A 16,244-nucleotide genomic window follows, 5' to 3' on the forward strand; every position below is an offset into this window, starting at 1 on the left:
ATAAAGAGCGACGAGGAGAAAGGAATTCTCGGAATCATTTCCCACCTGCTACTGCAGTTTGTCTCTATCACTTGTTCTGCTAGCACCTTAACGTCACTTGTGATCACACATTTTTTCCTAAGTTGTGTTCAAATATATTATTAGTGAGTTTTTTTGTGTAAAATTTAATAATATTTTGTGTGTAGTTTTAGAATTGACCCCGAAGAAAAATTCATAAGAAGATAGCCATAAGAGAATAAAAATAACAGTAGAAATGGGAAGTAAAACCATTGAAATTTGGGAACAAGGTGTGAGCATGGCTGATCTAGTATGCACATCAACAATCGGTTGACATTAATGATTGGCCTTTTCTTATAGAACATGGACAAGACTAAGGAGGTAGATGCTTCTATTAGAGTGACTAGAGTGTCAACGCAATGGTTATTTATTCTCAGTGATGTTGAAAGGTTGCTTCTCTCATGCATTAATGAAAAGCAATTGCAATGCAATACCGTTAACGAGGACATAACTTGTGACAAGGGGAAACTGATATTCTCCGTCCTCATTAATGGTATATAAGGATCTTCAATGGCCAAACAAGTATTTAATGCATGGTTCAAGAAGTTAATGAGAATAACCATCATCCACGGCACTGTCATGCATGGTGAAGTAGCAAGCTCTGAGTCAAAGGCAGCATAGTACTTCATCGGTGACTTCAAAAAGCTTGTGGATTCTGAGACTTACCTGTCACAGCATGTTTTTAATTGTGACGAGACAATTCTCTTCGGAAAGAAGATCCTGAAGGGAACCTATAATTGTACACATGAAAATAGAAGAGAATTCATTATCTGATCACAAGGTAACAAAAGGCCATCTCACACTGCTATTTTGGATAAATGCGAGTGGCGATTTGAAAATCAAACCCCTGCTTGTTCACCATTCAGAAACTCCACAATCCTTCAAGAAGTTTTACGTCCAAAAGAGCAGACTTGATGAGATATGGAGGTAATGGGAAGATTTTGCATTGTACCATGTGTATTAGGCATTGCCCTAATTGGGTAGTGGCAATGTGCACCATAAATTTATTTAATGATCATTATGAGTCTCATTTTTACCAAATTTTGAAGAATTGGCAAAAACTAATGTCTATAGATAGCTTCCTAGTAAAAAGGAAATAAGTATGTACCATAAATAATTCACAATTAATTTCTATTTTTTTTGCTTTTACAAATCAAGTTTGCATTCCCGGTTGCTTCATTCCATGATTGAAGAAAAGGTGGACATGATCCTTGATTTTAACCTTGCGCATAATTTATTTTTTGGCATGGAATGCATTTTTGTATTTTAGATTAATTTGTATGGAAAAAGTTGTTTCACTAAACGAGTGTTTTTTTTACTAGTAATTCACAAAACAGGTTATGTTCATATTATGAGGTTCCACTGTAGCTGTATATATATATGTAGGTATGTTCATTTATTTATTTTATTATTCTCATCTCATTCCTATCCCACTGATTTTCCAATTCACTCCGCAATGCTTACAAACCATTGGGTGACTGGAAAACTTAAGCCTGGTCATCTGCAAATCTAACTGATTATATGAGTTCCAAGCCAAATTTCATTCCTATCTCCATTTCTTCCCATGCCTCTTTAACCATTTCCTCGACATATACCTTGATCAGCACAGGTGCTAGTGGACATCTTTCCCTTACTCCTTTTCCTAGCCTTTTCACAATCTTATAAACCTTACAGTAGTTCCAGGGGAATATTATCTACCCCCATCACCTTATTTGATTTCAATTCTTTTCATACTCTTTCTATCTTGCCTAGAATTATGTATGCTTGGAACTGAACTGTACTCATCTATGCTCTATTATCTTTCTCTGTAAGCGTGTTTGCCTATACCATTACCTTCACTACATAGTTCCTCCATTTATTTCTTTCATCTCTCTTGAATATTCCCTAGTTTAATTAATAATATTCCTGATTATCTCTGAATGTTTGCAAGGATTTTCCCTTCTTACTTCTAACATTGTTTAACCGTCCTGAATAGTGGACCAATTTCACCCATCTTTGTAAACTTTCCATACTCTTGCACTGCATCTTTCATCAAGCTTCTTTCATTCTGTTTGTTTCTTGTCCAATTTTTTATTTAACTCTTTATGCAATCACCATTACTCTCAAAACCCTTCTTCTTCATTAGTCTCTCTAACAGTTCCCACAAATGCCTCCCTCCACAATGCTGCCTTTGAGGCTGTTACAATTTTTTGATAATTGCCTTCCTTCTGCACTCAGACACACTGCATAGGCTCAAAATCTTCCAGGTGGCCTGCATTTGGCCCCTGGGAACTTGCGCGGACTGACATCAGAACCTTGCTCACTGGGGAGTGTAACTTCTTCATTCCCATAAACTCCCACCCCTGGGATCACCCCTCCAAAACCCCCTCTCCCTTCCCATTCTCCTACACCTGCCCCCTCTCCTGTTCATCACCCATACTCTCTGTCTTCTTCCTTCTGTGGAGAAAGGTGGTTGTGGCACCAAAATATCAGAAGACCAAATTGTTGGTGCCTCTTTTGTGCTTCTGTTTTCAATGCCACTGTCATGCCTATGTATTGAAACTACCTGACTTAGTAGGTATACCTAAATATCAGTTCCTGGACCTAAGTTTTTCATTTCAATTCTGGTTCTAGTTCTAGTCTCAAGAACCTGTGCGATGAGGAACCAGATAACTGAAATGAAAGTTATTCAGAATGGTGTAGACAGTTCCCCGTTTCCTCTGAGCAGAAACCAGCAGTAGCAAGCAAAATTCATTCTGTGCAGAAAAATGCCAAAGGAATAAATTTGAAGAAAGGCAAAAACCAAGTTTTGTTCGGAATTGAGAGGCATTAAATTAGAGGGCCAGAAAGGAAATCCTAATTCTTTCAATTTAAAAATTAGGATCTTTGCATGGTTTATATGGGAAATATATCTGCTGAAACACACACCTGCCAATCATTGCTTATTTGGTCTTCCTCCACTACTCTTACTTGTACCAGCTGGTTTTATTGCAGGTTTTGAATAAGTTATATATGCCTTCAGTCTTAACTTATATTTTGTCATACTAGCATCAGAATCACCAATGCGTAAATTCAGGGAACTACAATTTTGTTTCCATTTCTGAATTTTTGCCAAATTATAGCTTTTGGTTGATTTCCCTTATAAATATTATTTAGACTCTCTTTTCAAGTACTTAAAATAGAGAAGTAATTTTTCAGTTGTTAATTTAAAAAAATAAACAATCACCCCTTTCTATTCTCATTTCTATTTTTGCAGTGTTTTACTCAGTTGTGCAAAATCATGTTAGAGGGAGAGCAGCAGGTGAGCACTGTATGGTTGCAAAATGTTTTCATCTTCTGCTTGGTATGGGGCTATGGATCTAGTTTAAATGGTAAGTGTTTACACAAAATCATTGAGCTGGCATCTTTTATAAAAATTATAACTTCATTCAGAATTCCAGGTAGCTTGCAAGATTTGCTTTCTGTGCAGTATTCTGTGGCTCAACATTTCTCTTATTTTGGAGTAAGCATCTTTGGGAGAAAGGTGTAGCTAACCACTTTAATAGAGAGAAACAAAGAGCCCCTAAATACATAGTAGTATTTCAGTAATTAGATCGTACAGAGGCTTGCTGAGTTGGTCTTTCTGAAGTTACAAATGGCATTCAAGGAATAGCTAAAGTATAAAATTGATATGAAATGAATTTATGTAGAAGAACACAATAAGAATAGATTGTATCATACAAAGACTGAGTTCATAAATATTTATACATTAAAGTCTTTAAGAAATTTAACTAGATTACAATATGCTCACTGAGCAAACTCAATCTCAGAGATATGTAAAGGACTTTGCATTGTTGTCTATGAAAGGCTTAAAACTCATCCACTTTCCTCCGCCATTATGAGGAGTGCTTCCCGTAGAGGGTCTCCTCCCGCTTTCTACCCTTCCCTTCGACAATCATTGCTCACTAACCTCCCCCACCCACCCTCCTGGGTCTTCCCGCCTCCCTGAGTGTAGTATATATTGATGGATGTCTGTAAGAGTTGTCACCTGAAGATGACGTTGAACATCAAAATCCAGGTTGTATCAAAATAAATTTTCGGTGGAATCACAAAGTTACTACTTTTTCATTTCTAATATGAATCTAGTCCATAAAGTTATGCCTAAATCAATCAACCATGGTAACAAGTAACCATGGGAAGGAAGGAAGAAGAAGATACGTACACATTCTACTAGTGAAAATAATCGTGGGTGTCCCTTGAAGGAAAAATTGGACAGTTATGGGAGATAGGAGTGCAGTGGTGGGCGGAAGGAAGATGTAAAAGGTAGATGAAAGATTTGATCATCTGAACAAGAGAGCTATTGAAAGATGCAAAAAATAATATCGAAAAAGGACAAGGAAACCATGGATTTCAGATGAGATTAGGAGGATAGGTGAGAGATCAAATGAATGAGTGTAAACAGAATTTGGTTGAAGGTAGTACAAAGAGAAATAATAAACTGACGCAGAAACTAATGAAAAAAGAGGCATGGTGGAAGACATGGTGTGAGGACACAAAGACTTTACAGAGGAAGGCTGAAATAGATGATTTGTTTAGGAAAGTGGAAGCACTATCAGAAATTAAGAAGGGTTGCCCATTATCACCAATTTTTTTCAAAGTATGTGTGAAGGAAATGGTTAAGGAGGCATGGGGAACACTGGAGGTAAGAATGAAATTTGGTGGAGAAATCATAAAATTAGTTAATTTGTGGATTGTGAAAGAAACCTAGGTCGTAATAAAAATACTCTATGTGAAAAAGCCAAGTGTCTTCTTTCACCATGAAGAATTTCCACCTTGTTAGGCCTGAAACTGTGTTATTTGATATGTAGCATGGTTTTTTAAGGCATAGAGACATGATTGTTGAAATAATATGATGTGCACAGATTGGAGGCTTTTGGGGTGTGGGTTAGAGATGTGGAAGGAATGAAAATGTTGAATGAATGGAGAGGAATACAAATAAAAAAGTAGATTCTTGGCATGGTGGGGGAGGAAAGTGGGTTGCTGGAGAAATCCAAAGGAGGGAGGAAAGATTGATGCAGAGCATTTTGTTTGGTGCTGTAATTTTGAAGACTGTAATAGAGGGGAGAATGTTAAGCAAGTGAGTTAGAGGGAATAAATAGAATAAGGACAGAATGGATGGAGGTAGGAAGTAAGCATCATTGAAGAAGGTTATATCTTAGAGTCGGTTGTCATACTGTGATAGGTCAAGCAAGGCTTAGAATTGCAGTGTTGTCTGTTCCCCTCCAAAATCTACTTTAAATGGTAGACTATGAAATAATAGTGATGGTATTGAACTGTAGCTAGGTTCTTAGTCATTGCAAAATAATTAGAATTCAAAGGGATACATCTAACTTAACCTTGAACTAGCCCTACTAAACACTAGCCCTAATGCAACAATTCCAGAGTGTAAAAATCATTTGCCTTGACTGGGACGTTCCAGACAAGGCGATTGATTTTTACACTCTGAAACTGTTGCATTGAAATGCACATTAGCGGATGACTCCGTTAAAAGTTACTGTTGCGGCATCTCCCGCAGTGTCTTTGGAAACTAGTCCTACTATGAATTATTGTTTACAATTTTGTTGTGAAATACTATTAGTTAAACAGCTTCAAGGCAAGGCTTCAGCAATAGAAATTTAATGGACATTTGGGGCCAGACTAATGATTATAAAGCTTATCTTCCACATGTAAGCATTTTATTCTCTTCCTAATTTTTCCACTTGATCCATTGATTAGCTAGTGAAGGAGAAGTCAAGATGAGTATGCCATTGAGGTCTGACCCTAATAGGGAGAGTGGATGGTTGAAGCAGAATTGGTGACCTCTTGAGGGTAGGAGATGTGGGAGGGTGGCACACAGAAATGAGAAAACAGTGAGAGCTGATCATAATGCCAAGTGTCCTCCTGAAGCCCCTTTGAGAGACACCAAATGAAATGCTTCCAAGATTATTCAGCGTGATGCGTGTACTAGGGTTATTCTCATGTTCTCTTCCCTAGAACTCCAGAGGCCCAGAACTGAGGGGAAGAGGGGCTCTGCAATGGCCATGGTCCAGCCATAACAAATACCCTTTTCTCAACAATAAATAATGAAATACATCCCCTCAGCAAAAGGGGGAATGTGTCCCATATTCCAATAAGCAAAATCAATAATGCTTGTAATTTGGATACCCCATTCTCCTTATTCTCATGTGCTGGATTTTAAAATTGTTGTAAACTGTTTTGAAAAATTGTTCCTCTGAATTTAATCACCGCTTATTGTATTTTATTTAAGGTGATAGCCGTAAAATATTTGATGTTGAATTCAGGGCAGTATTAAATGGAGACAGCCAGATGTATCCAAAGCCGAATTCTTTTAAACTCAGCCGTGCCCAGTTATTCCCTGTCAAAGGGACAGTATTTGATTTCTTCTATGACAAAAGAAATAATGGCAGCTGGATTGTATGGCTGGAAGTATTTGAGAAGAGTACTTCTCAGTTACCCCAAAATGCCAAAGTAAGTTGTTCTATGATGACTCCAGTGAAATTTTTATCATAGTATACATGTCAACTAAGGAAAGTTTTAGTGATGCCTTATTAAATTTACCCTGGTCAATATTTCATGATAATCCAACTGTATCAGTACATAGTTGGCTTTTTTGTGTAAATTTTCAAGAGAATTTACAATTCAAGTTCAGTAGAAGTAAAATGAACTCACAGAATAAATGTATGTCAGGACTTAACAAATTTCAATGTATTCATTATATCCATAAGCTTATGTGTAAGAGGGTGGTTCAATAAGTACCCGTGTTTGACAACAAAGGGCATTCCTGAGGGAAGTTTATGTTATCAACGTGTGCTGTCATCTATTAAATGATGGTGAAACAAATTTCAGACTGATTTAAAGGTTAGTTTGGATTTGGCAGCCATTCGAGTAAGATGTGTTCCATGATTTTCACTAAGATGGAAAAAGAGCAGTATTGTTCGGTAATTCCCTTTTTGTTTTTGGATGGGAAGAAATGCGAGGAGATAAAAGCAAAGTTGGATGCTGTTTATGGGGACTTTTTGTCATCTATAACCAAAGTTAGATATTGGTTCAACGAATTTAAACGTGGCGAACATCTGTTTTTGATGAAGAGCGACCAGGATTCTCGGCAGACGTGGTCACCGAGGAAATCATTCAAAAAGTCCTCGCAATGATTCTTGCTGATCGACAAACGAAAGTGTGCAAAGTAGCAGATGCCATGGGTGTGTCAACCAGAATGGCAATTAATATTTTACATGATAAGTTGGTGATAAAAAAATTGTTGGCCCAATGGGTACCACAATTGCTCACAGTAGACAAGCTGATCCGGAGTTGTCGCCACCAAGCTGCATGAACTACGTTATGAATTGATGCCGCACCCCCCGTATTCATCCGATCTGTCTCCCTGCGACTTTTTCTTATTCCCTAACATGAAGAAATGGCTCGCAGGAAAAAAATTTAGCTCAAACAAGGAAGTTATCGCCGAGACAGAGGCGTATTTTGGAGAGTTCGACAATTCCTATTTTTCGGAGGGGGTTAAAAAAATGGCCGGAACGTTGGGAGAAGTGTATCTTTCCAAAAGGGGACTATGTTGAAAAATAAAAAAAATGTTTTTGAAAAAATGGTTTCTCCATTTCTAACATGGGTACTTGTTGAATGGCCCACATACACGCGAAACCAAATTATTTATGCTTGCATTGATCTAGTGTGACACTTTGGTTGTTATAAAATACTCATATGTCAAATATGATCCAAATAGTCATCTCTAAATGTAAACAGTGAGTGAACTTTGAGGGATCAATCTCACAATGCAATGTCTGTCAATGACATCAAGCAGTGTGATATGGCAGTCAGCAGCTATTACTAAGAATGAAGATGTGCAATATATGGGAACTAGGTTCAAACTCTTCTCATGTAAAATAGCTATGGAAGAATCCTGTATGGGACTCATCTTTTCAGCACTTTAACAAATCAGTCATGTTTGTACATAATGTATATTAGGCATGTAAAGTAGGGAGGTGCACTGAGCTAAATATGACAAGTGGATTTGGCATGCCACCAAGCACCTGACGTAAACTATTACATTAAACAAGAGGTAACAATCAATGGGAATAACTATGACACATTACTGGTTATTCACATCTCTTCACTCTCCAAAATGTGTGCTATATAATGATTTTGTAATGCACACTGACAATTTGACTTCCATACTAAATGATTCCCTTTGTCTAGGGATTTGGCATGAAACTTATGCATTGATGAGGGTGGGAAAAGAAACGTTGCACTTCCACATAAAGATTTAATGGTTCACATGACCATGGTTACAATGCTGCGCATCATCATCAGGTGACATACTTGTACATGAAAATTTTTATAGCCTGGCTCCAAGATAGATAGATAGAGGTCTTTATTTGGGCAAAATTGAGACCTAATGGTCCCTTCTTCCATTTAACCCATCATCGTATACATATTGTATTAGGCATTAAACTAATAGTTACATTCATATGTACTCATAAATACATATAGACAGACATAAATTCATTTAGCACAGATTTACACATCGAAAAGATATAAAAGTATATATATATATATATATATCCCTCCCCGGACTACAACCTTGACGTGGTGGAAGGGCTTGTGCGTTCCGATGACCCCTAGAGCTGTGCTGGCGGGAGTAATAATTATTGCTCCTGGTAGGGTCACCCATGCCAGATAGGTCGAAGGTTAGGAGCCAGACGAAAGGTAGTCCACGCAGCGTCTGTTCCTCAGTGAGGCGGCTGCAATGGCGTCTGACCCCAGTGGGGCGGCCAGTAAGTGATGGTGTCACATTAAAAACACTATTGAGGAAGGCAACGGGAAACCACCTCAATTATCATTCCCTAGAAAAATATGATGGACAATAGAGATAATTTGAGTCCTGGCAACCACGGGGCTCGGCCCAATCGGCCGTGTGTCGTGCCCGGCAGCGGGGGAGGCAAGGCTTCCGCGGTCGTCATCCCACGAAACCCTTGCAAGGGAAAACCAGCAGCAGCAGGACAGAAGACGCAGGAGAAGAAGACAAAATTAGTTAGAATAGGAACGTGGAATGTTAGGACAATGATGAGGACAGGGAAATTGGAGAATGTTAAGCGAGAGATGGAAAGGGGAAATATAGATATTTTAGGTCTATGCGAGGTGAGATGGAAAGATAGCGGGGATTACTGGAGTGATAAGTATAGAATAATATACAGCGGTGGGGACGAGAGCCAACGAGGGGTTGCCATAGTATTAAATGAAGAGGTAGGAAGAAGCGTAGTCAACATAGATCAGGTAACGGATAGAATACTACTAGTGGAGATAAAAGCAGAACCGACGAACTTAGTTATTATTCAGGTATACAGGCCACCGAGCAACCATAAGGAAGAAGAGGTCGATAAGATATACGATCAGTTAGAGGACATGATCGCGTGTGTTCCTGCAGGGAAACATTTGATAGTGATGGGGGATTGGAATGCGACGGTAGGCGAAGGAAGAGATGGTGATGAGGTGGGGGAGTACGGTTTAGGCACGAGGAATGACCGCGGGGAGAAAGCAGTTGAGTTCTGCAGGAGACAGGGGTTAGTCATCACCAACACTTGGTTTAGACACCACAAAAGACGCAGGTATACATGGAAAATGCCAGGTGACTCAGGAAGATATCAGCTAGATTATATCCTGGTTAGACACAGGTTTAGGAATAGTGTGATAAATTCCCGCAGCTTTCCGGGAGCGGATGCGGACTCAGACCACAATTTAGTTGTTATGAAATGTAGCGTACGTTTCAAAAAGATAAGGCAGGGGCGGCGAGTTATAAAATGGAATGTAGAAGCATTAAATGGGTTGAAAAGGAAGGAATACAAATAGGCGGTAGAGAAAATCATGGAGGATGGTAAAGGGCTTATTACTATCGAAGAAAAATGGGAAATGATCAAAAAAGGGTTGTCTAAAGCCGCAAAAGACACTATTGGAACCGTTAACGCTAAAAGGACTAGGAAACCATGGATCACGGATGAGATGATTACAAAGATGGATGAGCGGCGAAAATGGAAGAATATAAATACAGAATTAGGCAAAATGAAGTACAAAGAATTGAACAATAAATTGAGGCGGGCAACAAATAAGGCAAAAGACGCATGGTGGAAGACGCAGTGCGAGGATATGGAAAGTCTCCAGAGGAAGGGTGAAATCGGTGCGCTGTACAGCAAAGTTAAATCGTTATCGGGAAGTAAGAAAGGAAGAGCTATGCTAATAGTTAGAGATAAGGCGGGTAAGGTAATAGTTGACGCAGGAAAGATCCAAGAGAGATGGAAGGAGTATATAGAAGAACTGTATAGTAAAGAACTCAGACCAACACAGTTAGACATTGAAAAAGAAAATGACGTAGAGGAAGACAGCTTAGGTCCAGGCATACTAGACAATGAGATAGAAAGGGCATTAAGGGAGATGAAACTAAATAAGGCCGTGGGGGTAGATAACATTCCCGTGGAACTTTTAAAATGCTTAGGAAAATGTGGGAGGAAGAGGCTATATGGGCTGATCCGTAGCATTTATGAGGAGGGAATCTGGCCGGAAGACTTTATGAGAGCAGTTTTAGTTCCGATTCCGAAAAAGGTAAAGGCCACGTCATGTGAGGACTATAGGACAATTAGTTTGATATCCCACGCAGCTAAAGTTGTTCTCAGGATCATAAACAAAAGGATAGAGAATAGGGCCAATGATTACTTAGGGGATGACCAGTTTGGGTTTAGGAAGGGGAGAGGTACGCGTGATGCCATTGCAGTAATGAGATTATTAATCGAGAGGAATATAGAATACAACCAGGATGTATTTGCCTGCTTCGTAGATTTCGAAAAAGCGTTTGATAGAGTGAATTGGGAAAAAATAATGAGTATATTGCAGAAAATAGGAATAGATTGGAGGGAAAGGAGGCTAATCCGCAACCTGTACATGTCTCAGACTGCTCAGTTGCGGGTGGGAAACGGGGAGTCAGGATGGGCAGTGTTAGGAAGGGGTGTAAGGCAGGGTTGCCCATTATCACCGTTGCTGTTCAACCTGTATGCAGAGGAAATGATCAAAGAGGCATGGGAAGAACTAGAGGTAGGAATGAAAGTGGGCGGGGAATTCGTAAAATCAGTTAGGTTTGCTGATGACCAAGCTTTAGTTTGTCAGTCAGCCAAGGGGCTGCAAGCATTGCTGAGTGAATTGGAAATTCAGTGCGACAGGTATGGGATGAGAATCAATATTAATAAAACAAAGGTTATGCGATTTTCTAGAAAGAAAAAGGGCAAGCTTAACATTAAAATAGGAGGGCAAAAACTAGAGCAGGTAGAACAGTTTACGTATCTCGGTAGTGTTTTGGACCAACACGGTCAAAGTAGTAGGGACGTAAGGAGAAGAATTGCGCTAGGCAAAGAGGCTTTCACGAGGAGGAGGGAGTTGATGACGGGGACTTTGAGTAAGGATGTTAAGAAAAGACTCGTAAAAACTTTGATATGGAGCGTAGCTATGTACGGCGCGGAAACGTGGTCATTGAAGCAGGAGGATAGACGTAGACTGGAGGCTTTTGAAATGTGGGTGTGGAGAAGAATGGAGAAGGTGAAATGGACAGAGAAGAAAACAAATGAGGAAGTACTTGGTATGGTGGGCGAAGAGAGGGGTTTGTTGGGAGCAATCCTATGGAGGCAGGAAAAGTGGATGAAGGGGATGTTGACCGGCAGTGGGATGTTGAAGACTGTGATAGAGGGTAGAATGTTGGGCAAAAGAGGAAAGGGAAGGAACAGGATAGGGATGTTGGATGGGATGAAGGGCGGAAGAAAGTACTCAGAGATGAAGAGGGACCTGGTGTAGAGTAGAATTTAGGGTTGTGTTTTGTTAGTAGTCACAAAATATTTGTTTGGTAGTTGTGTCCATCGAAAAACCTACCTTAACCGGTAGATTACCTTAAAAAAAATATATATATATAGTATATATACACACACACACACACATACATATATGTATACATATAAACATATGTATGCATACACATACATACACATACACACACGCACATATATTCATACACACATATGCATACATACCAGCATACTTACACATACATAAATACATACATAATTACACACATATACACCCATACATACATATACATATATAAATTAAGGATACACCTACAATATACTCAAATTAAATGACAGTGAAGATAGAGAACAATAAATTAAGGAAAGTCTAAGTAAAGAATGAGGTTTGTGGGAAAAGCTAGGGAGAGTGTGGCATTGGTCAACTAGTAAAAACCCACGCAGGCAAAACACTCACAAGGAGAAGGGGGGTGTGAAAAACCTGCAAAAACCCTATTAATTAGAGGAAAGATACCTGTGCATTGTAACAATCATTTTTACATAGTATACATATTATTGACTTACTGAAATTGAAATGGAGAAATTAAATATATTGACAACAATTGCGGAGTAATGAGAAGCGTAATATTACTGAAAATAATGATGCAAAATCCTACTGCTTGAGATGACAAAACAAAGAAAGTAGAAACAGTGATCTATATAGCAGCTGAGTTGAATGAGGGAGGTTATACTGGTTAAGTTAAGTACCTTAGGAAAATGAACTTGTGAAGTGCTTGAGTGAAGGTTTTTATGTCATCTAGGAGAGAGTTCCACAGACAGCATGCTGTAACATGGAAAGATTTGTGATAGATTTCCGTGTGATGGTGTAGGACAAGAAGTTTATTGTTACCCCTAGTATTTCTGTTGTGGATTGAGCTGATGAAGAGGAAATTTTTGTATAGATATTTAGGTGTGTGGTTTGAAAGTATTCCGTAGAAAAGTGAAAGAATGTGTAAATGCCTGCGGCCTCCTAGCTTTAACCAGGATATTCTATTAAATGAGTTGGAAATATGATCGTATTTCCTAAGATCACATATGAACCGCGCACAGGAATTATGGGTCCTCTGGAGTTTGGTTTTCAGTTTGCCTGGAAGGTCTTTGTATACTACATCACACTAATCAAAGTAGGGTATGAGTAGAGAGGACACAAGAAGCATCTTTAAGGAGGGGAGAGCAATGTGCTTAAACCTTTTCATTGAATGCAGGAATGAGTTTATTTTTCTGCAGATAGCAATTGCATGGTCAGTCCAAGATAACGTTTCATTTATGGTTATGCCTAAATTATTTACTCTGCTTAGGTATGGCATGATAGATCCTTGCCATTTTAGTGGTGGTTATTTATCAATACTTATTTTAGCATGTAGTTTATGGTATCCGATTATAATGGACTGACTTTTGATTGGGTTTATTTTCAATAAAGTTTTCATTCCCCATTGTGACAAAGCAGCTAGCTCTGAATTAATTTCGTTTATAATTATAGGTAGGTCTTGAAGGCAGGAATAGTGATATATTTGTAAATCATTGGTAAAAAGGTGATGATTGCAATTTGAAATGCCTTTGCTAATATCATTTATATACAGGGAAAAAAGCAAGGGTCCAAGAATGGATCCTTGTGGAACACCCCTGTGTATTTGAAGCCAGTCAGAGGATGAATTAGGTGTGATGACTCTTTGAAATTGGTTACTTAGGGATGAGTGAATCTACAGTAAAGACGAGGAAGAAAAATTCAGGTTTTGAAGTTTTGCTAAGGGAATATCTTTGTCAATAGAGTCGAAGGCTTTGGTAAAGTCTAGGAGAGTCATTATTGTCACCTCTTTGCGATCCATGGATAGTCAGATGTCATCTGTTATTTTAAGGAGAGCGGTAGCTAAAGCCTGATTGTAAAGGATTGAGTAAGTTATTTTCTTTGAGAAACTTTGAAATTTGTTCATGAATGAGTCTCTCAAATGCTTTTGATAAAGGAGGCAAAATGCTGATTAGCCTGTATTCAGCGATGTTAGTGGGTGTGCATTTTTTTGGTATGGGACGGACGAGGGCGCGTTTCCAGAGCAAGGGATATGTTCCAGTTAGAATAGAGCAATTAAAGATATGAGTTATGACAGGAAGCACATTGGGAAGTAGCTTTTGTATAAGAATAGCTGAAATTCCGTCAGCCTTACTTGAAGAGGACTTCCATTTGTGTAACGGGAGAAATTTTGAATGAACTTTCAGCAGAAACTAGAGTTTTTCCAGAATTATACAAATTGTATAAGTAATCACTTTTTGCATTAAAGTCGATTTCCATCAGTAGGATTGTGAATAAACGGTTTAGGTCGTCTGGAGAAATGTCAGCAGGTAGGGAGTGTTGATTTTTAGTTTTTCCGACACTAGGGTACTTCAAGCTTTTCCGGATATGTGATGGGGGCTCTTGGATATTTGGAAGGCATATCTAATTTTGGAATTTCTAATGACTTGTTTAGTTTTCAAGATAGATAGATAGATAGGTAGAGGTCTTTATTTGGGCAAAATTGAGACCAAATGGTCCCTTCTTCCATTTAACCCATCGTCGTATACCTGTACATACACACATAAACATACATACATGCATGCATACACTTACATAAATACATACATAATTACGCACATATACACCCTTACATACATACATATGCATATATAAATTAAGAATACACCTACACATACTCAAATTAAATGACAGTGAAGATAGAGAACAATAAAATGAGGAAAGCCTAAGAAAAGAATGAGGTTTGTGGGAAAAGCTAGGGAGAGCATGGCATTGCTCAACTAGTAAAGAGGGAGAAAGGTAGGGGGAGGAGCAAGGGAGAGGGAGTGGTAAGTTGAGTATTGGTGCAGCAATCTATTAGTGTGCTGGGGGGGGAGGTGTTTGTCTGCAATGGTTTGACCCTCATCAAGGGACGGTCGATGGTCATCACTGCCTTGGTGGGGGTGGGGTTGGTGGGAAAGATTTTGGTGTCTTTTAGGAAATTAAGGATGGGGGAACGGTAGAGGTATATTGTTTTGTTGGCCTCCTCAAATCTGTCCGACTGAACGGATTGCCAAACTTCCAACTCCTCCAAAGCATTTAACCTGCGTCCTTTCTTTTCTGTGTGGAGAATGTCCGGTGTGAAGTTACTGGTATGATTCTTTTCCAAGAGGTGTTTGGCAAATTGAGATCTGTTGTCTTTCTTTGAGAAGCTTAATCAGTGTTTTTTAATCCTAATATCAAATGTACTCCCTGCCTGTCCAATGTAGATGGCATTGCAGTCCGTGAAATTGAGTTTATGAACCCCGCTTTGTTGCATTATGTCCATTTTGTCTTTGGGTGAACCCATTGTGTTTTTAAAGTGTGTGTGTATTGTAAAACGCTGCCTTGATTTTGTTCTTGGATAGTGTTTATTGTATCCTGAGTGAAATGTGGTCAAGAAATGGAATTCATCGCCATCAGTGCTCATCAAGTTTAGATGTTTGGTATATAGCTATCTGGGCTATCTGTATTTGTTTTCTGTTGTACATGTTGTCAATCATTATTTCTCTGTAACCATTGTTGACTGCAATTTGTTTTATCATATGGAATTCCCCTTGTTTGTTTTGTGGGCAAACACCCCTCCCTTAGCCCACTAATAGGTTGCTGCACCAGTACTCAGCTTACCCCCTCTCTCTTACTGCCCCTCTTGGAGCCAGGCTATGTAAGTTTAAAAAATTTTAATGTATGTCACCTGATGATGATGCGCAGCATTGGAATCAAGGTTGTGTGAGCTATCAAATCTTTATGTGGAAGTGCAAAATTACTTTTTCTACACTCATCATGAAGGAATTCCACAAAGTTAAGCCTGAAACTGTTATGTTCATACATTGACACAAATATTATATTGAATGCTATCATATTTATTTTTAATTACATATTGCAAAAGTTGACCTTTTAGAAATGAAAAACTTAATCTAGCAAATAATGGACTCATGTATTAATGTATGCTTGTATATGTATACACTTTTATCCAATAACTGACGAAGAAAGGGGATTGAGATGGTGCGGTGGCTATTGTACTGGCTTCCCACCCAGATGGCCTGGGTTCAAATCCCAGTGGTGTTGAATATTTTTCAGTGAGGGTATCTCGACCCCTAATTGAAGTGCTTTGTGGAGGGCACATTCAGTGAGTACGCCGTCCGTCGGATGGGACATTAAACTGCAGACACCTTGGTGCCTTTCGTAAAGAGTAGGCTAATGCCGTTGCCAGGTTTCTCTCCACCCTTCATCCTTTCCTGTCCATTCCTAATGGCACA

The 16,244-nt window shown here is 38.9% G+C and overlaps 1 protein-coding gene across 1 annotated transcript in view; it reads left to right on the top strand.

Moving 5' to 3' along the window:
- LOC139694738 (dynein axonemal heavy chain 3-like) overlaps positions 1–16,244 on the top strand; it is a 146,853-nt gene that overhangs the window by 66,671 nt on the left and 63,938 nt on the right. The window contains exons 26-27 of the mRNA XM_071593238.1: positions 3,293–3,407; positions 6,323–6,543. Coding sequence (XP_071449339.1) covers positions 3,293–3,407; positions 6,323–6,543 — 336 coding nt within the window. The remainder of the gene's footprint in view (positions 1–3,292; positions 3,408–6,322; positions 6,544–16,244) is intronic.

The sequence above is a fragment of the Hetaerina americana genome, unplaced genomic scaffold, assembly GCF_022747635.1.
Source record: "Hetaerina americana unplaced genomic scaffold, ioHetAmer1.1.p SCAF_54, whole genome shotgun sequence".
Lineage (NCBI taxonomy): Eukaryota > Metazoa > Arthropoda > Insecta > Odonata > Calopterygidae > Hetaerina > Hetaerina americana.